This window comes from Phacochoerus africanus, chromosome 1 (genome assembly GCF_016906955.1).
Source record: "Phacochoerus africanus isolate WHEZ1 chromosome 1, ROS_Pafr_v1, whole genome shotgun sequence".
Classification (NCBI taxonomy): Eukaryota; Metazoa; Chordata; class Mammalia; order Artiodactyla; family Suidae; genus Phacochoerus; species Phacochoerus africanus.
In genome coordinates, this window is record NC_062544.1 from 152059483 (window position 1) to 152081212 (window position 21730).

At 54.9% G+C, this 21730-nt stretch overlaps 2 protein-coding genes and 1 long non-coding RNA gene across 8 annotated transcripts in view; 1 reads left to right on the top strand and 2 right to left on the bottom strand.

The window, feature by feature from the left end:
- Positions 1-875: 875 nt before the first annotated feature.
- LOC125128181 (histone H1.10) lies at positions 876-2194 on the bottom strand. Its single transcript, XM_047782313.1, has one exon. It carries the CDS (start codon positions 1901-1903, stop codon positions 1259-1261), a length of 645 nt encoding a protein of 214 aa, XP_047638269.1. The 5' UTR covers positions 1904-2194; the 3' UTR covers positions 876-1258.
- A 165-nt stretch (positions 2195-2359) lies between these two features.
- Positions 2360-20280, top strand: LOC125128199 (uncharacterized). 4 transcript variants are annotated; one of them, XR_007135174.1, is made up of 5 exons: positions 2712-2846; positions 7470-7551; positions 17850-17975; positions 18809-18945; positions 19966-20280. It is a non-coding gene; the product is annotated as an uncharacterized LOC125128199 (long non-coding RNA). The 4 variants fall into 4 exon arrangements; XR_007135171.1 differs by lacking the exons at positions 2712-2846; positions 7470-7551 and adding an exon at positions 2360-2499 and having other exon boundaries at positions 19966-20187; XR_007135168.1 differs by lacking the exon at positions 7470-7551 and having other exon boundaries at positions 2724-2846; positions 19966-20187.
- Positions 17805-21730, bottom strand: part of RAB7A (RAB7A, member RAS oncogene family) — a 72307-nt gene continuing 68381 nt past the window's right edge. For all 3 annotated transcript variants that reach the window (XM_047782344.1, XM_047782327.1, XM_047782336.1), the window contains one exon: positions 17805-19218. In XM_047782344.1, the coding sequence (XP_047638300.1) occupies positions 19123-19218 (96 nt within the window). In that variant the 3' untranslated portion in view covers positions 17805-19122. The remainder of the gene's footprint in view (positions 19219-21730) is intronic.

Below are 21730 nucleotides of genomic sequence, written 5' to 3' on the forward strand. Positions count from 1 at the left end.
CCCCTGCCACAGGAAGCAGTGGAGACTTTAAGAGGGACTGGCTGGCCACTTGCCCAGTGGGGGGGGGGGGGTCTGCTCTATTACCCCCCCACCCCCCCCACGAGTTGTCACAGGCAGGGTAGTGGCTGCCAGGCTTCAGTAAGGGGCACTTGCTGGCCAGAGGCGCTTCTCCAGTGGAGAGCCCCTGCCGCTCTCATCTAACCCCAACCCAGGCTTGCTTAGACTGGTCTGTACAAATGCACTATTCTAGAACGTTCCCTGGCTTCCCACCTCCACGGCTCTTCCTGTTTTGCAGGGTTGTCTCTTCATAGGAACGTTTAAGAACCAGACCTCAGAACTACTGCCCAATTGGACAAACAACTATTCCATATGCTGGACACAAGGGGGTTTGGGGGCCCTCGGCTGAGGGTCATTCCTGCCAATTTGCCTATAACCCTCGGAGTCCTGTGTGCACTGCAGATTAGCTCAGGGAGGGCCAGAACCTTGCTCATACCACACATCGGGACTGTGGTGGGTGAGCCAGAGCCAGGCTCCACTGTCCCTGTCACATCAACACGAGGTCTGATTTCTGAGTCACTAAGCTCTGTAAAGGCCCAGCTTGTGGCAACTTTGGGAGAGCTGAGCTGCCCTGCTCCACAGATCCTGCAAAGCCATTGCTCCCCACCCCCCAGGTGGTGGACCCGCCTGCCCATCTATCGAAGTATTGCACCTCCCAGACGCTCCTTTCGGGACCAGTCGGCCCGCTCTTCTCCCGGAACCCAGGTCTGAATTTCTGACGCATCGGCGGTGCCGGGGACCTCGGGAACCCACCCATGTAGCCCAAACCCCGCGGCGGCCGCGCCCAACCCCACTCCACTCGAAGAAAACAAGAGCGGTTCAAAGGTTTAAACAATTTATTGTGCCCCAAAAAAGGCGACAGGAGAAAAGAAAGCGCCGCGCGGCCCCGCGCCGAGTGCTTGTCGCGCGCCGGAAGGCGGGGAGGGCATGGGCTGGAAGGGCTGCGCGGCCAACGCGTAAGGCCGGGGCGGGCTGACGCGGCCGGCCATTGGCGCCCGGGGGCTGGTAACCATGGCGACAGGCGTTGCCAAGGGCGAGAGCCAATAGGGGAGTCGCCAGGGCCGTTTCAAAAATCTAGAGCTAACAACAACAACAAAAAAAAAGCTCTCACGCGGGGGATGGGCGGGCCGGCGCTGGCCCGGGCCCCCAGCAAAACCTACGTGCGCTCTGGGTGGAAAAGCGAGGCCCGAGGCCCCAGGGCTCACTTGCGGCCCTTGGGCACTTTGGGGACGCTGGGCTTGGCCGCCTTCTTCACCTTCTTGCCTCCCGCGGCCGCCGCCTTCTTGGCCTTGCTGCTGCTTTTGTCCTTCTTGGAGGAGGCGCCCTTTTTGTGCGAGCGCTTCTCGGGCTGCGGGCCCTTGGCGGGCTTCTTGTCCGCGCGCCGCGGGGCGGCCGCGCTCGGGGCTGTTTTCTTGGCCTTGTGAGCGGCAGGCGCCGGGGCGGTGGCGGGCGCCGGGGCTCCGCGCCGATCGCCGCCGCCCTCCAGCTTCTTGCGGTTGAGCTTGAAGGAGCCGTTGGCACCGGTGCCCTTCACCTGCAGCAGCGTGTCGTTCTGCACCAACGCCTTGATGGAGTACTTGAGGTAGGTGCGCCCGTTCTGCTGGTCGAACCACGCCACCTTCTTGGCCTCCGCGTAGATCTTGGCCAGCGACGAACCGTTGCGCTCGCCCAGCCGACGGATGGTCTCCACCACTAGCTGGCTGTACTTGCCGGGCTGGTTCTTCTTCTTGCTATTCTTTCTCTTCTTGGAGGGGGACAGCGCCGCCGAGCCGCCGGCCTTGGCCGCCTTCTTGGCTGCCCCCTCGGCGGTCGTCAGTGGTAGGGCCTCCTCGAGCTCCACAGACATGGTGGCGAGCGGGTTGGTGGCGGGCGGGGCGCGGAAGCCCGGAGGCCGCGCCGGGAAAAGAAAGGCAAGGGGCCGCGGGGGCGCCGGGGGGCTGGGGGCGCGCGGCGGCTCCAGGCGGGAGCGGCCGCGGCCGGGCCTGGGGCCGGGCGGCAGGGCTGGGGTGGGGGCCGGGCCGGCCGGAGCGGGGGTCCCGGGTTGGGACCGGGCCGAGACCGGCGCGAAGGCGGCCGGAGCGGGGCGGGAGAAAAAAAGACTGTTAACGGAGCGGAAAAGTCTGCCGAGCGAGCTCTGCTGCCGCCACCGCCGACTCCTCCGCCGGAGCTTGCTGGGCTTGCGCGCTCTGCTCTGGCGGGGAGGGCGCCCCGCTCAGCTTTTATGGCTCCACGGCGGACCACGTTGAGAACAACAACAGCCTGGTCCGGGGCCAGCGCCAACTTGTGCTTCTTGGAGCCCCTTCCCCGGCCGCTGGCTTCTCAAACAACGCCTCCCCCGCGCCGCCGCGCCCGCCGCGGTGCGCCCAGGACAGGGCCCGAGCTCGAGGCGCAGCGGAGAGACGGCTTGCGCCCAGGGAGCGCTCGGCAGAGGGGAACTGAGGGGTGAGCCCTAGGCTGCCGGAGCACGAGAGGAGGGGGGCACCCACTTTCAGGGCGAATAGCGCGGGCCCCGCGGCAAGCCCCGCGGTCCAGAGCTCGGCGGACGGCAGCCAAGAGTGCGCCACAGGTCCCCAAGCCCAGACCGCGTCCAGGGGGCCCCGGGCCTGCCTGCTGGACGCGCTTTAATTTGTTCGAACTAACACAGGGCACGCCCTCGCGCGGTGGACTGGGGCAGTGTGGAGGGAGCTGGGACGTCTAGGAGGGCGGTCTCCGCCCGAGTCCTAGGGGAGAACGGATGCAGGCGCCCTCCGTCCGCGCGCCTCCAGTCTTGTTAGGCCTCGGGGGCCTGGGTACGTTGTGGGAAGAAGCGGGGAGGACCGCAGGTGCTTCTCTTGGGACTTAGCTGTCCCGTCCCCCCACCTCCTGGCCGCTGGCGCCGCTGATGCTACAAGTGCCCCATTGTGTGGTGTGTAAGTAGCTTCCACCATTCCCCCTAAAGCCAAATGGCGGCCTCTGGGTGAGCGAGGGGAAGGCTGCGGCCCCCAGAACTGTTCCCGGAGAGGATGGGGGAGGGGAACTGCTCCCGTTCTGGGCCACACCCCTCTCCCTCTTGGGGAACGCAGTTGAGAGCTGGGGTCTCCTCTCTGGGTACCAGGCTAAGTCTTCCGCGCAGGCTTGTGCAAATCTGGTGGTCCTGCCACTGGATCCAGTATTGGCGGTGAGGAGGAAGTGCTGGACCGTCTTTCTCGTAGCCAGAGGAGCCTCTACTCGGAGAGCTGAGACCGCAGGGACCAGCTTCCGGAGGAGGGCGGATCCCTCTGGAGTGGTGATTTAGGCCCAAATCTTGGGGCCATGGCAAGGGCGACAATAAACAGTGCGCCGAGGCCCAAGCATAGAGTGGATTAGGGCTCTGAGGGTGAGAAGAGCTGGAGGCGGTGAAGTCCAATAAAGGGGAATGCGTTTCCGGCTTCTGGCCCCGCTGGCCCTGCTGAGCGTCACAGCAGTTGCCTGACTCCCTTTTCCCCTACGAAGGGCTAGGGAATAAGGCCCCAGGAGAGGAGGAAATTGAGGCTAGAAAGGTGAGGCTGGTGAGGGTTTTGAGAGAGTCACAGAAGGGCTTTGCGCCCCCCGGGGAGCAGAGCCTACACCCTGTAGGAGAGGGAGGATGGATCGCAGCCTGGGTTCCTGCAGGGAAGGCCAAGCCCTCTCCCAGGAAGGAGGACCCCTCAGTGGCTGTCCTGGCAGGGCCTGGAAAATCTGGAGGGCTTGAGATCTCAGCCCAGGTGACAAAAGACCATCTGAATTTCCTAACAGTGAGGGGGATGGCTCTTTGAGAGCTGAGCCCTGGGGGGCACTGGAGAGCAGAGGGAAGATGCATGGTATGTACAGCCTGGGGCCCAAGGAGAGAGAAGCAGCAAGATATAGTTGCTGTGCCCCCCAGGGGGGGGTCTGCTCCTAGGAGTGGGCAACAGGTGGACCAAGTTACATAGAGGTGGAGCAGGGATGGGGTTCCAGGTTGGGTCTCTGCAAGATCAAAGGGAGAGTAGAGGATGATGTTCCCAAGGGCACCTGGTATTGAAACCTGTCCTGCCACCCTGGGGGAGCAGGTCGCTGGAAATGTGAATCTGGAGCTGGCCGCAGCAGCAGGTTGGGTGAGAGGGGGAGAAGGTGGACGTGGGAGTGGCAGAAAAGAAGGCTGACCCTTTGGAGACTGAGGAAGAACGGTCAGAGAGGAAGGGGTAGACCAGGCATGGCTGGTGTCGTGGAAGTCGAGGAGGAGAGAGTTTCAAGAAAGAAGGGCTCGTCTGTCACATACAGCCCACTCAGAAAGCTGGTTGATCCTCAGGGCAGACTGGCCAGCTTCCAGCTTCTGAGACACTCTGCCTGTCTCACCCAGGGCCCAGGGTTTTACACAAATCTACATTGTTCCAGGATTAAAAAATCGGGCCATTTCAGATTAAAATGCAGTCTAGATTTCAGATTTCCCTTTAGAAAATCTCATTCAACCTGGGTGGAGCGCAGAAGGGGCGGGGCCTAAGTAGCAGGCCCTGCAGCTGATCAGGGGCTGGAGCTGCTGGTCATAGGCAATCATGGAGCCGGGGGACAGCTCTCCGCCTGGGGAAGGCCTGGCTGTACCTGGGAGAGAAGAGCTCAGAAGAGGTGGAGTCCGCACCAGCCCTGGGGGGCTCCTTGGCCTGCCAGCGGTGGTGGTGGGAGCTGCCTGTGGCTCTGTGGCCTGGGGCTCAGGGAGACTCGCTCTAGGCTTTGGGGGCTGTTTGGGACCAAGTGATTTCGTGCCACTGGTCTCATTATACAGATGAGGAGACAGCCTGGAGGGGCAAGTAGTGGCTTTGTCTAGTTCTCCAGGACTCTAGCATGGGGTCCTGAGGCCTTAAGGGATGCCCCTGAGGCACACACTCCCAGTTAGGCCCCCTGCCACCTTCTAAGGACGCCACATGTAGGGGAGGCCTTGTGTGGCCAATGGAAACATGACGAAAAAGGCACATCTGGAATCGGTCAGGGCCTGACAGAGAGGGACAGTTCTTCCCCAGGGCCGGGAGGGCAGACCCTGGGCCAGTCCTCTCTCCCTCAGCCAGCTTCTCCAGTCCTGGGGCTCCAAATACCATCCATACACTGGTGACGCCCCACCCTCTCTCTTGACTGGCAGATGCCATTCCCCTTTCCAATGGGGTGTCTAAAAAGTGCCTGGGACTTCCACAGATGATTTGAGCCAGAAAGCACAGGTTCCTGCCTGATTTCTGCTTCCCTCTCCCTGCTCTTCCAGCCACTTCTCCCCAAGCCTCCGGCCTCTCGGCACAGCAGTGGAGTGCTGCCACACTGGCCTTTTTTGCTCCTCACACACACCAGGGCTGCCACCTGAGTCTGTGGTCTGGCTCCTTTTACTCAGGAGCCTCCAGGCCGTGGGGCCCAGAGACCACCCTGGGATTCCTGTCCCATCACCCTGCTTTCTTTTCTTCATAGCACCCATCATCATCTCATCCTACTTTGCCAAGCGCAGAGCTGGGTCTGCCTTGCTCCCTTGCCAGCCCCCAACCCTGAGTACCCTGCTCAGCAACCGCAGGGAGGGAGCCTGGGAGTCAGGATCTCCTGGTTTGCCTTGGACTCTGGCTTTCCCACAAATGCCCTGGGCTCTGAGCAGACTCAGTGTGACCCTCTGTAAAATGAGTGTGTGCACAAAAGGGCAGACGAGGCACCTGTAATCTGGCGGGAAAGCCCTGGGATGGAGGCTGAGAGGGGCTGTGGGGTCACTAGCCCCTTGTGTGAGAAAGGCCCAGTTGGCTCCCGGCTGCTGGGGTAACAGTTAAGGAGGCCAAAGGGTCTGTCTCTCCAGAATCTGTTTTAAACAGAGGCTGGCACCAGCCTTGGCCTGAGCTCGGAAGAGGAGGCAGGCCCAGTTTGAGGGTTAAAATGTAAATAAGAGGCATTAAGTGTTTTTCAGTATTTAAGGGAAGACAAAGGGGAATTCACTAGACGGAGACTGTGGGAAAGGTTGCCTTTAAGATGCAAATGTGTATTGTGAAGCCGTGAATGGGGACTTGGGAGGGCCTCTGGCCCCTCGCCCCCCGCCCCCCCATCCCAGGACCTGCGGCAGCTCCGAGGGGCGGGGGTCTGACGAGCCAAGATCAAAGGAGTGGACGAGTTGTTGCTGAGGCAGAGCGGTGGTGGAACTCGGGCTGAGATGCCCTGCGCAGCTGGGACGTGGGCTGAAATGCCCTGCGTTCCAGGGGTCCGCGGAGGGAGACTGGAGGCCCCGCCCACCTGCCCTTCCCTGTGGGGTCCCCCACGCAGTCTGTGCGCAGGCGCCTCCAGTGCTGCTGGTGCTTCAGCGGTTGGTAAAGAACAGACTTAAGTGCTTCTGGGTGCGGAAGGACCGGGCCTCAGCGGGACTTGCCACGGCCTAGTGCTAAGTGCTGGGGACCACGGCTTAGGACCGTGGGTAACAATCCCCAGCCTAGAGGTGGGCCGGCCACGCTGAGAGCAGGTGCCATTCATAGATCGGAACCATCTCTTTGGATGTGAGCAGGTAGTGCATCTCCAGCGAGGGTCCTACCACCTGCCTCTGCCTTCTCCCAGAGCTGGGGTGGCAGGCTCTAGGCAGAGCAGAGGCCCTGCGCTCGGTGAGTCATGCTGCCCTTCTCCAGGCCTTTTAGTTTCCATTCCTTTCATTCTTTAAAAGCCAGGTCGTTTTTTCTCCAGAAAGTTACTCCTAGGAGGATGTCAAATGGAGACAAAGCCCCCACCTTGGCCCCGGGTGGCTCACTTGGTGGGAGCTGCGTGATGCTAACTCTGGACACCCTGGCCACGTCCAGATGGCCTGTCCTTCTGAACAGCTGTAGCAGGGCTGTTGCTCAGGTTAATTCGCTGACAGGAATGGTGGCAGGATTCACTCTGTGCCCTCCAATTGGGCTGCCTGCCTCCCCGTACTCCTACCAGTGCTCATCCCACCAGGTTTTGTCACTGCACCTGTGCTCTCCCCCCTTTCAGGTGCTGCCATCACTCTCCCCTCAGTGACCTGGCTGCCGCCTGAGGCGGCTGACCCCTCATCTTTTCTGAGCTTCAGTTACCAGCCTTTTGGGGGTTCAAAGGGCCGTGGCTTCCTGCCCCCTTCACAGTCTGGCTCTGCGGCTCTAACCTCACTTCCCAACAGAAGCCTCCAGCTCAGATGCCTGGGCCAGGTGTGGGGGGTTGGGACGCAAGGTGCTGTCCTCCAGTAACTGCTTTGCGATGAGGGGAACAGTGGATGTTAGTGGCACTGGGGGCTGGGGGGGGGGCAATTTTCTCAGACAGGGAGCTAGTGACTCTTGTAGCCCAAGAGAAGCTGTCTCCTGGGCCCAGGGCTGGCCTGCCCATGTGCCTGGGGAGGGAGCTGGTGGGGTGTGTGTGTGGGGGGTGGCAAGGCCAGAACTGTCTCCAGCCTCAGGCTGTGGTAGAGCTTGACATCTCTTCTCCAGAAGCCCCCGGGAGCCTGGGAGGGGCCTGGTGACCAGAACAAAACCTGACAGAGAAGCCATCTTCCAGTGTCCTGCAGGGCAGGTGGGTAGCCGCCTGCAGGCCAAGGAATCTTGGCTTTATCTCCCTTTCTCACAAGCAGCCTCAGTTTGTGGGGATGTTCTTCCTGGGGAGGGATGGAAAGCCATAGAGGGATCAAGAGCAGCCTGCCCGCCTGCCAGGAACCCAGCGATCCTGGGGGCCTGAGCTGCGTGTTCACCTCCACCATCCTGATGAGGAAACGGAGGCTGCAGAGAGATTAAGGTTCCCAGTGAAAAAGTCCACAAAGCATTTGCTGTTTGTGTCATTTCAACGAACCACCCCCACGTTCCTGTCCTTCATTTTATACCAGTTACCACTTTCTGAGACCTGTGTCATGCCTGTCGCCTCCACTAGAGCAGGGACCCTGTCTAACCCACTGCCGCACAGGGCTTGGCACATAGTAGGCCCTCAATAAATATTTGTTGAATGAATGAAATGGGAGTCAAACCCAGGCCAGGCTTGGCCAGTGCTAGCCCCCCCTGCACCTGGGAGCCTTCTGGGCCTGGGCTCTCTGGAGCTGGCCTCAGAGTGGTTGCTCGCCTAGTCCTGGGGGTCCGGAAATTCTAGTCAGGAATGAAATATCCGCTACCCCGGAAACCCCCTCCTGAGAAGAGGCCTGTTCTGCTCACCAAATGCCTCTATCTGGCACCTGGTGGGCTGGGCCCTGTTGCTGTCCCCCCTTCCTGGGCCCCTCCTTCCTCCCCTTTGAAGATGTGAACTGAGTTCTGGGCCTCTCTTGCTCCAGACCCCCCAGGGCTCCAGGATGGGCCTTCAGCATCCAGGTCCTGCTGACCTCTTCGACTTTATCTCCTGTTGCTCCTGCCCCCGACCCCGCCAGGCACCCCCATGCTGCCCTCATGCACCCACCCACCCCTGGCGCCTGATTCCATCAAGCCCCCTCAGTCCTGTCATCCTGATTCCTTTTCTCATAAGTCTGCTCTTAACTAAATTGTCCCTTATTTTAATACCTGTCCCCCACTCCCAAGACCTTGTCTGTTTTGTGTAGCATCGAATGATGAGAATCTAGAAGCGAATCTAACTCCTGCACCCTTGTCAGGACTCAATTATATTTGTGAAGAGGGGGAACCACCAAACCAGCACCTAATCTAGCACCTGACATAAATGGCGCTCCAAAATGAGCTCCCTTCCTTTATTTGGATATTCCTGAAAACAGTGGCCCTGGAGGTACGCTTTGGGGCTGTCGATAGGTGACCTGGCAAGGATCCTTAGACCCAGGCCTGGGGTCCCATCTGGCCTGCCCCTGACACATGGAGAAACCAAGATCCAGAGAAGAGGCAGTTCCCCCCACTGTGTATGGATTGCGCTCCAAGTCTGATTCCCAGTCCAGTGCTCCTGACCCCTCATCTGTCCAGTTAGCCAGGCATGGGGAAGGGACAGCAAGGCCACGGCCAAGCACCAGCCTTGTCTGGGTGCAGAAAACCACCCATCAGAAGACTGTCCACTTGGTCCAGGGCCCCACAGCCATGCTTCCGTGCTGCTGGACAGCCAGAGGGACTGAGTGCTGGTCTGTCAACCGCATTCTGCACCTGCTCATTTGGCACCATCTGCCCCAGAAGATAAGAAAGCCTGAGTGGGTCTCCCCTGTTGCCAGATCTTCACAAAAGCGGAAGTTTTTTTGAAGTCCCCATTGGACCCACCCATTCCTCCTCAAACAGAAGTATGATGGCCCGCTCCCGTCACACTTAGAATAAAATCCAAATGACTCCCCACATTCCCAGCTGTTTTCCTGTCCCCCCAAGTGCTGGCCCACTCCCCCAGTGCCCTTTTGCTGCTGTTCCCTCTCTTTGCAAATTCATAGGTCTGGTCCTTAGTCACGGTAATTCCATCTCCTCTGGGAAGCCTCCCAAGTAGGGTTACCCCACCCCCACCTTTCACCATCACTTTTGCATGTTTTCCTTCAAAGCACTTATCCCTACTTGTGTTTTTGCACTTATATCCTAGTTTCTCCTCCCCACCCGAAGTCAGCTTGTCTGCCTGTGGGTCTCTGAGTTGCCTGTACTTGGCACACAGTAGATGCTCAATAAACATTTGTTTGAATGATCGAGTTAGAAATGGGGTACAGAGATTCGGCCGGGTCTCTGCCCAAAGGAGCAGTCGTGGCTGCCTCCCGCGACTTCCGCGACTTCCGTTCCCAGTGGAGCAGCAAGCATTTCAGTCAAAGACAGACTAGCCCCTGCCCCCACCACCACCCCCAGCTCTGCTCATGGACAGACTCCAGAGGAGGTGGTCTTGGGGTCAGCTTTCCGTCCTGGGAGCGGGGACGGGCAGGACAAAATTTCAGTCCTAGGGTGAGGAACGACCAAGACCCAAGTCAGTCGCCCTGGGGACCTAACGGGAAAGGCCCCCCGGGTTGTACTGGAGGGACGGTCGTCTCTGCCTCAGCGCCAGCAGGAGCAGCTGCGGCGGGATCGCAGGCGGGCGTTGGGCGCGCGGCCGCCCGAGGCCCCGCCCCGTCTCCACGGAGACCGCGCGCGCCTGCCTCCCAACCGCCAACCGCTGCGGGGCCCCGAGGAGCGCGTTTACACGCCTGCCCGGCCCAGGGAGGAAGGGCCGTGGGGCCTCTGCTTAACGTGGGGCGTCTTAGGCGCGATGCTGGGGGCCGGGTTTGGGGAAGCAACCGTCCCAAGCCTTGAGTTAGGCCCCTTGGGTGCCGTCGCCTTGGCCCAGAGCCCCCTGATGACTTGCCCCGCGGGTCCGCGCTGAAGGAGGCTCAGGTCTGAGGTGGACCGTCCTCCCCCAAGGGAGGTCTTCCTGCTTTGGGGATTAGATACCCCCACATCCTGGCCAGGCTGTCGCAGAAGCTCTCTGCCAGGCTTTCTGCCCCGGAGGCTCAAAGAACATCCTCAATCCTTGTGTTCCCTCCCTCCTCAGGCCAGGTCACCTCGAAGCCTGCCGAGGAGACCCCTGCACAGATTATCCGATGTCCACGGACAGATGTGGGTCGGGCTGACGTGAAAGCTGGCTTTGGCCAAGTGACAGCTGGTACCACTTGACTTGCCACAGCACAAACCAGCAGAGCTGGCTTCTAGAGGTGACCTTTTGTCTGGTTCTCACTGACTTCCTGCTGGGCCTTCAAGTCCTGTGCAGTTGGCACCTGCTGGGCTGTGGGTCTCAGGAATCCAGGCCACCAGCCCCTCTGCTTAACTCGGTCACCGGGGAGCAGAGCTTCCCAGACTTACCAGATCATAAAACCACCACCACAGTCCCTACCTTGGTGCTTTTCCTGTCCATCCTGCCTGTTCCTCTGTCTGGGATGCTTTGATACTCACATTTTGTCCTAGGAAAGCCAAAAAATAACCAAACAAAAGAGAAGACACAAGCATTGATTTTGTCTGTACCAGGGTCCACAAAGTCACAGTGCTACCTGGCCAGGTAGAAAAGGTAAATGAAGAGGTGGTTTGTGAGGGACTGGTAATGGGATACTGAGAGCAGCCCCCACTGCTATGCCAGGCATATGGTAGGCCCAGGGCTATAGGACACTCTGAAGAGAAGTGGAAAATGACGGTTTTCTGGGTTTTTGTTTTGTTTTGTTTTCTTGTCTTTTGACTTCTTTAGGGCCACACCCGCAGCATATGGAGGTTCCCAGGCTAGGGGTCTAATCAGAGCTGTTGCTGCCAGCCTATGCCACAGCCACAGCAATGCCAGATCTGAGCCACGTCTGCAACCTACACCACAGCTCAGGGCAACACTGGATCCTTAACCCACTGAGCAAGGCCAGGGATCGAACCCGCAACCTCATGGTTCCTAGTCGAATTCGTTTCCGCTGCGCCATGACGGGAACTCTGAATGATGTTTTTTAGTATGTAATCTCTTGTTCTGTTCTTTAACCATTGGGGTATTCAAAATTCAGATTAAAAAAAAAAATTGCAAGGAATGAAACAAAGCATTTATGCAGCTCAGGGTTGGCCTGCCCAGTTAGCAATCCTGGACCTGAGTGCACTTTCAGTCCTGTCTGCCTAGGGTTTGATGGGAAATCCACTAAGCCTGCTGTGTGTGCACCCCCTGGACACCCTGCTCTGCTTGTGGCTGGTGCCACAGAGGCTCACTGGCTGGCTGTGACCCTCGCAGCCTTCTCCCAGCTTGTCCATGACCCAGCACTCTGCTCTGGCGCTCTGCTCTGGTCAGCTCAGGGTTCCATTGTTCTGGGGAGCCCACACCCCCTCTGGATCCAGGTGTGGCTTCCTCCAGGGGCCACATTCCTATGCACACAATAACGGGAGTGAGAAGAACAGATCGAAGACTTCAGACCTTGACTAAGAAAGGCCAGTGCTTGGAGTTCCCGTCGTGGCACAGTGGTTAACGAATCCGACTAGGAACCATGAGGTTGCGAGTTCAATCCCTGGCCTTGCTCAGCGGGTTGAGGATCCAGCATTGCTGTGGTGTAGGTTGGAGACGTAGCTCGGATCCAGCGTTGCTGTGGCTCTGGCGTAGGCCGGTGGCTACGGCTCTGATTGGATCCCTAGCCTGGGAATCTCCATATGCCGAGGAAGCAGCCCTAGAAAAGGCAAAAAGACAAAAAAAAAAAGAAGACAAGGCTTGCTCTGTTCCCCTTTCCTAGAACACATAAAGCAGAAATAGAACCAAGTCTCTGGGCCTTCTAATACTTGTCTCTTGCCAATCTGTCATCTTGCAGGGCTGTGGGCGCGGGGATACAGTGAGTCTAGCTTCTTTCCCAGTTCTGTAAGGAGCCTCAAGCCAAAGGCCTCTGCTATCGGGCGCAATGCAGAGTGTTGGTCCTCGTCCTAAACTACACACGCAGTCACCCGGTGAGCTTTAAAAAGTAGCAGGGAGTTCCCGTCGTGGCGCAGTGGTTAATGAATCCGACTAGGAACCATGAGGTTGCGGGTTCGGTCCCTGCCCTTGCTCAGTGGGTTAACCATCCGGCATTGCCGTGAGCTGTAGTGTAGGTTGCAGACGCAGCTCGGATCTGGCATTGCTCTGGCTGTGGTGTAGGCCGGTGACTACAGATCCGATTCGACCCCTAGCCTGGGAAACTCCATATGCCGTGGGAGCGGCCCAAAGAAATAGCAAAAAGACAAAAAAAAAAAAAAAAACAGTAGCGGGCCTGCTCCCGAACCATTACTCCATAGCACTAAAGGTAGGGCCCAGGCCTGAGGGGTTTTTTTCTGACAGCTGTACTGAGGTAGAGTTGACAGGCATGAGGATTTCCATCTGGCTCCCCTGGAGAGTGGAAATGGTGCCCTGTGGCCCAAGGGCTCCCAGTGGTGGTCAGCATGCTTCGATGGTTATGTATGTTAAGAAATGATCACCACAGTAAGTGTAGTTAACATCTGTCACCATACAGAGCTACAAAAAAGTTTTTTCTTCTCTCAGTGAAATGGTAGGTGATCCATTAAAATGCATTTCACCTGTAACCTGCCTTGATTCATCAAGCTCGTTGAACTGTTGTTACAAGGAGACTTGCCAGTCCTCCAAACAGCAGGGGTTGTTTTCCAGAACCTTGGGAGTCAGCTACCTCTAAGTGAGCTGATCTGGTTAAGGCTGGATAGGACCCTGACCCTCCGAATGGGCATGTGCCAGTGGGTGACCTTTGAGCCTGAGGAGGCCCGAAGCTTAATTCCACCTGTGCAGAACTGCAGTTATTGCACCTTTTCCCAATCACCTTGTCCCATGCACCCACGCCCCCACAGGCCCACCCCGTCCCATAAATCCCTGAGCCCCCGGCCTGAGGGAGGTCATTTTGTGGTTTGTTGTTCTTTTTGCTTGATATGTTGCAAACCCAGCATCTCACCGTTTGGCTTGTGGCGCATCAGGTAAGATACCTTCATTCGGTAACATTAGCAACTTTCAAATATACGATACAGTATTATTAGCTATAAGTCACCACACTGTATGTTACATTTCCAGGGCCAGTTTTGTAATTGGATGTTCTTCACTCTTTTTTTTTTTTTTTGTCTTTTCTAGGGCCACTCCCGCGGCATATGGGGTTCCCAGGCTAGGGGTCCAATCAGAGCTGTTGCTGCCGGCCTACGCCAGAGCCACAGCAACACCAGATCCGAGCCTCGTCTGCTACCTACACAACAGCTCACGGCAATGCCAGATCCTTAACCCACTGAGTGAGGCCAGGGATCGAACCCACAAACTCATGGTTCCTAGTCGGATTCGTTAACCACTGAGTCACGACGGGAACTCCGATGTTCTTCTCTTTTGACTCACTTCACCCATTTTATCCCTCACCCCTACCTCTGGCAGCCACCAATCTGTCCTTAGAATCTATGAGTTTGGTTTATTTATTTTTACTGTACTTTTTAGGGCCACAACTGTGGCTAAGGGTTGAATCTGAGCTGCAGCTGCTGGCCTATGCCACAGCAAGGCCAGGGAATGAACCCACATCCTCATGGATACTACTTAGGTTTGTAACCTCTGCGCCACAATGGGCACCTCCTTGGTTTATTTAGTTTTAGATTCCATGTCTTTCTCTGACTTCTCTTAGCATCCTGTCCTAAAGTTTGTCCCTGTTATCATAAATGTCAGGATTTTTTTGTTTATGGCAGTATATATGTACCACACCTTTATCCATTCCTCTGTCTATGGGCACTGAGGTTGCTTCCACGTCTTTGGCTCTTGTAAATGGTGCTGCAATGAACATGGGGGTGTAGATATCTTTTTGAGTTGTTTTCATTTCTTTTGGATAAATACTGAGTAGTAAAATTGCTGGATCAGTTGGCAGTTCTGTTTTTTTTTGGGGGGGCCACACCCGCAGCATATGGATGTTCCTGGGTCATCCATTCTGAGCGGCAGCTGCAGCAGTGCTGAATCCTTAATCTGCTGTGCCACAGTAGGAACTCCTGTTCTATTTTTAACTTTTCTGTTCTACTTTTTCACAAATGCTTTCCTCAAGGGATGGGTTAGAAGAGATGGCAGCGAGGAAGCTGCTCTGCTATGTAGGAAACCCGACCCAGAGCAGGCTGACTGCACGGTTCAGCATTGGGTTCCTCAGGAACTGCAGCACATGTTGAGTAGCTCTACTTTTTTTTGAGGAACCTCCAGATTCCCATTCCCACCAACAGTGCACAACGGTTCCTTTTTCTCCTCCTCCTCATCACTTGTTGTTTCTTATCCTTGATAAACCACCACTGTACCAAGTGTGAAGTGACACCTGTTGTGGTTTGATGTGTGTTTCCTGATGGTGAGTGAGCACCTTTCCCTGTAGGTGCAGATTGTGTGTCTTCTTTGGGAAAACGTTTATTCAGGTCCTTTGCCCTTTTTTAAAAAAAAGTTGGATCATTTGTCTGCTATTGAGTTGTATGAGTTCTTTATATATTTTGGTTATTAAGCCCTTATCAGCCCATTTAGTAGGTTGCCGTTTGTTCCTGGTTTCCTCTGCAGGAGATTTTTTTAGTTTGAATTTTTTTCAGGTGCTTTTTCTGCAACTGAGATGGTCAGGTTGGTTTTTGTCATTCTGTAAATGCAGTGTATGGATAGACTCTCCTCTGTCGAGTCATCCTTGCAACCCAGAAATACAGTCCACTTGGCCATAGTGTGTAATAAGCTTCAGTGGTCCCCTTGTTTCTGCGGAAAACAGCCAGAGAATCAAGGACACGTGGGATGTGGTGATCCAGGATGACCAGGACTGACCCCCTCAGGACAAGGAGCGAGAGGCCCTGAGGGTCCTTTCCAGGATCAGAGGGAGGACTGGAGAGAGCCAGGGTACTTTTCCAACTGACAGCCACACTCAGAAGCAACAGATACAAACCCGACTGTGGCCACCACCACGTCAGTCACCAGACCCTCCCAGGGGGTCTTTTCTTCCCCAGCCAGGCGTTTATTACACCCTTAAGTGTCCCCCCCGGCCCCCGGCGCAGAGTAGGCAGGACCTGTGCACCTGGGGCCTAGACCAGAACCTGTGGGCACCCACCCTGCGGCCCCACTTCTCCTGGAGACTCAGTAAATGGGGCACCTTTGGCCCCGAAGCACCAACTGAGGCAGGACTCTAGTCAGAGGGAGGCATGTGGTGGGCCGTGCTGACACTGGCAAGGTGGAAGCTGGTGGCGGAAGGAATGGACTGAGCCCCCAGCAGAGCTGCCCTGGGAGCCAGGCAGGCAGGTGTGAAACACAGTAGGTCCTCAGCTAGCGATCAGTGTGGGCAGCTGGAAAACAGCTTTGTGTGGTGTCTTCCAGTTAAATGCTGGTGGGATGTGTGCCGGGAAACTGGCAGGACCGAAGCCTAGTGGTGGTGGGGGCAACAGTATGTACCTAAGACCGAATTTTTTAAGGCAACATCTTCTCTCGGGAACCAACAGGGAGCCTTACACATAGTGTAGCCTATAAAATAGCTAGAAACATTTTTACACCAGTTCAATGCTGGCTGCACACTGAAATCATCTGGAGAGGTTTTAAAAGGCAGCTGGGCCCCTAGCCTAGCACCGTAAAGCCTAGTATGTGTGTGTGTGTGGCGGGGGGGATGTTCAGGCCCTCAGCTGATTCCAATACACAACAGGCTTGAGAGAAAGGGCACTTGTGCCAACCCAACTTGAGGCAAGTGCTTAACTTGTTTCAATCTCTCACAGAGGATAGTTAATAGAAGATTTTTAAGGCCTAAAACAAGTCAGCAAAGGGAAACCTGACATTATCCATTTCTAAGAAATAGCATGTAGACAGGATATGCTGGGTGCTGAACTGGGTCCCCTCTGAACACACGCGTTGGAGTGTTAACCTCTGTCCTAAGACTGGGACTGTCAAGAGGCATGCTAATGGTATGGCTGGTGTCCTCCAAGAAGAAATTAGGACAAGGTGGCATGGAAGGAACAACTGTGTGAGGATGCAGGGGAGAGGGCCATCTACAAGCCGAGAAGAGCAGCCCCAGAAAGAGCCATTCTGCTTTCATCTTGGACTTCTAGCCTCCAGAGCTAGAACGTGCAGTTTAAACTGCCCAGGCTTTGGTGAGCGTAATAGCTGCCCTAGCAAAGGAGCAGGACGCATCCCAGAAATCACCCCAGAGGGCAGGCCTGTCGGGCAGGGTCAGAGTCAGCCTCATGATCAAGCTCAGGGTGTGGCAGGTCCACAGTCATGTCACGATGGAGGGAAGAGTGAGGACAAGGATTCAGTCAGGATTCAGGTCAATTTTAATGATGATTTCAGGGTTGGGGTGGCTCAAAGTATGGAGGAGGGTCTGTGTCCAAAGGCTGGTTAAGATCAGAATTAAGGTGGAGTTCCTGTCATGGCTCAGCGGTAAGCAATCTGACCGGTGTCCATGAGGATGTGGGTTTGATCCCTGGCCTGCTCAGTGGGTTAAGGATCTAGCGTTGCCATGAGCTGTGGTGCAGATTGCAGATGTGGCTCAAATCCCAAGTGGCTCTGGTGTATGCTGGCAGCTGCAGCTCCAATTTGATCCCTAGCCCAGGAACTTCCATGTGCTGTAGGTGTGGCCCTAAAACCACACACACAAAATAATCAGGATTAAGGTAAAGCTATGAATAGGTCAGGAGTTCCCGTCGTGGCTCAGTGGTTAGCGAATCCGACTAGGAACCATGAGGTTGAGGATTCGATCCCTGGCCTTGCTCAGTGGGTTAAGGATCTGGCATTGCCGTGAGCTGTGGTGGAGGTTGCAGATGCGGCTCGGATCCCTTGTTGCTGTGGCTCTGGCGTAGGCCAGTGGCTACAACTCCAATTAGACCCCTAGCCTGGGAATCTCCATATGCCACAGGAGCGGCCCTAGACGACAAAAAAAAAAAAAAAAAAAAGAATAGGTCACTGTCAGCAGAAAATGTGCAGGATCACTATGAAGAGAAAGTAATTTTGTCAGTGTCAAGGTGTGAAGAGTTAGAGCAGTGGTCAAGGTCAAATTCAAAACAAAGGCTACAATCAGACTTAGGATTCATAACAAAACTAATTCAAATTCACTTCAAAGTTGGGCTGGTTCAAGGTAAGATTATTAGTGTCAGGAAGAGGTAAGAATTGCAAAGAATTAAGGTAAAGTTCAAGGTCAGGTCAAATCTGAGGCTAAGACATGGTCAGAACATTGGTTGGCATGAGGATGAAAGTCACCAGAGGTCTGAACAAGGCCAGGGTCAAAGGGCAGTTCAAAATCAGGACAATTGTCAGTGACAGGATGATAGCCTCAAGGTGAAATACAGATGCCGGCTCAACATGACAAGGGTCAGTGTTTGGTTTGGGGACTCTTGCTTGATGAAAGGCACTGGCTAGGACTCCTTAACGAGGTCTCTCCTGAGCCACAGTCTGGAGGAAGGAAAAAAGGGCGAAGACAGACCATCTTGTTCTTGTTACATTTTATTGGCATCACGTTCATCTCTTTACAGAAGAACCTGGCCCACACCCTTGAATGCAGGCCCATGGAGAAGGGACGTGCTCCGTTAAGCAAGCTACAACGCAGGGGCGGATCCCAGGGAGGCCAGAACTGCCCGGCTCCACACCAAAGAAACAGGGTAATCCTGGCGGGCAATACTGGGAGGCGGTGGGGAAAAGAAGGGTTTGCTAACCTAAGGACCACAACCCTGAAAGGAGCGCCTTCTAGAACAAAGGTAAGATCACCAGGACAGATCTGTTAGGACTTTCCTTTCCCGCTTGTAGGTGGGACACTGATCTAATAGGGGAGTTTCAAAGCGTGGAGCAGGGTGGGGAAAAAGGAAAAACAGGAGTTTTAAGTTCCAAAACAAACAACAGTCATTTCTCCATTGCACACACACTGTATTATGCAAATCAACCTTGTGGAAAATTTAGATACAGAAGGAACTGGACAGTTTTCCCCCTGGAGAGATGAAAAGCTTTTTGGCTCTTAAGTCTTTGATAAAAGGCGTACATAATTCTCATGTCTACTGTACAGAATACTGCCTCCAGCTGGATTTCTGAATTCGGAGTTGCTAAACACTCTGTAATCCAGACAGGGCTCAACCCTCCATCTTTACACCTGCATTACAGGACTTAAACACATAATCCAAGAATTTCTTACACTAATTTATACATTTTAATTGGTTGCATATATTAACATGTACTATAAGGTTCTTTTCTAAGAAGCATTACATAATAAATGGATACTGTAAAAAGATCTGATTAGTTAAAAGTAACAAGCATTAACAGATACATACAAAACTCAGCCTGACAGACTGGGTGTGAGCCTGTAATGAGCATGGGGCACCAGCCTTCCCAAGTGGAGCCTTCACAGGAGGGGACGGGTGGGGGTAAAAAGACCACAAGACGGTTAAAAAAATCAGGTAACTAATTAGACACAGATTAACTGTAAACAGTTCTCTCTCTCCAGTGGACAAAAAGGAAGCTTCTGATGCCGACTCCACACCGGAGGGGTTTCTACACCTGGCCCATCCTGCTGCCACAAGAGGGCTGCTGTGGGGACGCTGATGGAGCCGCCTCGGGCCTGTGCCGTGGAGTCTGTGTCAGGTATGTATGTGTATGTGTGTGTGTGTGTGTGTGTGTGTGCAGGTTGAGGGTGTAGTAGGGTGGGGTTTCTCTTGGCAGCTGGAAAGGAGAGATGAGTCTGGGGAAGGAGGGCGTGTGGTGGAAGGCCTAAGTGTGTTCTTGGATCGTGAAGGACTCTGTGCTCTGCTCACTGTCGCTTCAGCAACTGCAGCTTTCCGCCGGGGGCTTGGCCCGGTCGTTCTTGTCCAGTTTGATGGGTTCAGGGAATTCATTGTAGAGCTCCACCTCCGTCTCCTGGGCAGGGGAAAGACCGTTGATTACTCAGGGCATGTGGGCAGCAGCAGCGGAGAGCCTGGCTATCAGGCCTGAGCTGGGCAGAGTGGGGAGGGGGCGGGGGCAGGCCCAGCAGCGAAGAGGGGGCTCTGGCAGAAGGTGCTCAACCCGAAAAGGCCAAGCACGAGGAAGAGGGAAGTTCTGCAGCAAGAGCAGGAAGGACGGAGCCGAGGTGCCCTGCGTCAGAGCATCCTGGCTGCCAGGGGATGACCAGAGGTTCTGCCGACATGTAGAGTCAGAGGTCCACGGGCAACGTGGGCCAGGGTCAAGTGCTCGCTGCCCTCTCAGTCTCCTTATTTTTCTGGACTTAGGGTCTTTTTCTTGCAAAGGTTTAGGAGGATCTGTCCCCAGCGCTGCACACGGAGCCCAGCCAGGCACAGACCCTCCACCCATACCCAGCATCTGCTAGGGCTGTGGCTGGCGCCGTCACTTGTGCTCAAGCAGCGTGTTTCCTCTGAGGAACAGCTTTCTACTTCCTGGTGTGGAAAACTGAGCACCTACCTGTGTGTCAGGAGCCATTCAAGGATTTGGAGAGAGAGCAGGGAGTGCTTGTAGTCACCTAAAGTTGGTCCATTCATAACTGCCTGACAAACCTCTAGGCCTACGTATTAAAAGCTCTACTGGGGTCGACCCCGGAGCGTCCAGTCCATGCTTTCTAGTATGGTCACAAAGTCCGTGAAGAGAATAATCACCACCATCTCCTTACAGGATGTTTACAGCGCCCCCAAAACACAATCTGACCTACTGGCAGCCATTGGCGACCTGAACCCTCTGCAAACACTTTGCTCAATGGAGACGGAATTTGGTGGCACCTCAATGATGGACTACTGGCTGCTAGAAAGGAGAAAAAAATAAGCCTTGCTTCAGCCACCCAGTCTGTGGTCTCGGTTATGGCATCCAGAGCACATGAATACAACTGTCATAATACAATTATTGTCAGACTCTCAATAAGCTTGTGTCTTGGGGGAGGGTGAGGAAGGAAAAAATTGTAACTGGAATAAAACTCTTGGTCTAAATGGAAAATGCACCACAATAGCCAACCAAAAATTATAAAACCAGCGAGGGGCGGCTGGCCTTCCCAGAGGTCAGAGTACACGGGAAAGGGGAGGGTAGACAAAAAAGAGACCCCAATGTACCAGAGTATTGGCTACAAAAAAGGCAGGTAAAGTCTAGAAATTTAAAAAGGCATTCCATTTTTTTCTATGGCCAAAGGAGTTGGGGGGATCACTGCATTGCAGGTGAAGTTAATTTCAATTCATCAGTGCTTGCAAGAACAGGGCAGCCCAGCTGTAGCAGAGAAAACCCACCAGGGGGCGGTGTCAGGACCGCCCCAGGGGAGGCCTACTGCTTGCTAGCAGGGCAGGAAAAAAGAACCCCATGCTGGTAGGAAGTGAAGTATTACTGTCCCAGGGGAAAACACTGGCACCCTCCATTAAAAATACACATGTCTTGGAGTTGTCCTGGTGGCACAATGGGTTAACGACCTAGTGCTGTCACGGCTGTGGCATAGATCCCTGGCTCAGGAACTTGGGCATGCAGTGGCCAAACTAACAATCTACAAAAACTGGCTCGCAGACTTTTGCTGTCCCTTGGTATATTTTTCTTTCAGAGAAACTCCAGCAGTGATGCAGGGAGCCCCCAGTCCTTGGATCCACCCATTCCGACAGGTCCAGATGCCCTGTCAGCTGAGCACCACAGCCTGGGCAAACTTGCTGCCAAGAGCCAGCGACCTGCAGGGCCCTTCTCACTTACCATTTACTCCCCTGAGCTTTGTACCCCCACAGACACTGATGAGGCCTGGAATATGCCTGTACTCACCGGCCCCAATAGAGCGGCTGAACCAAAAAGCCTTCAATTAACACATACCAACAAGAGATCACTTACTTGGCGGTGGCAGGGGGGAGGCGGTTTATAGCTGAAGAAACAAGAAAATGCAGGCAAACTTTATCCAAGGACTAGAATTACTCAAGCTCTGGGTTAACTTTCTGGGGATCATTCAGGACAACTGAGAGTCAGTATACCTCATTTCACCTCCATTAACACCCGAAGGTTAGCAGGAGGGGCAGGGGCTCAGATATGATAAAAACTAGATCCAGCTTCCTTTTCCATTAAGTGGCTTCAGCGACCTCTAAAAATGGCTCACTATTCACTTGACCCAAAAACCCCACAAAATCATTCAAATCTTCGTAATCACTTTAGAAACACTTGTGAAACTGCCCAGGCCATTAAGGGTATGAAAAGCCACCAAACATCTCAGAGCTGTCACTTTACAGAAGCAGTGTGTGCCGTTCCATATTTTTTTGTCTTTTTAGGGACACACCTGCAGCATATGAAGGTTCCCAGGCTAGGGGACTAATCGGAGCTGTTGCTGCTGGCCTACGCCACAGTCACATCAACTTGGGATCTGAGCCGAGTTTGCGACCTACACCACAGCTCACAGCAACGCTGGATCCTTAACTCACTGAGCGAGGCC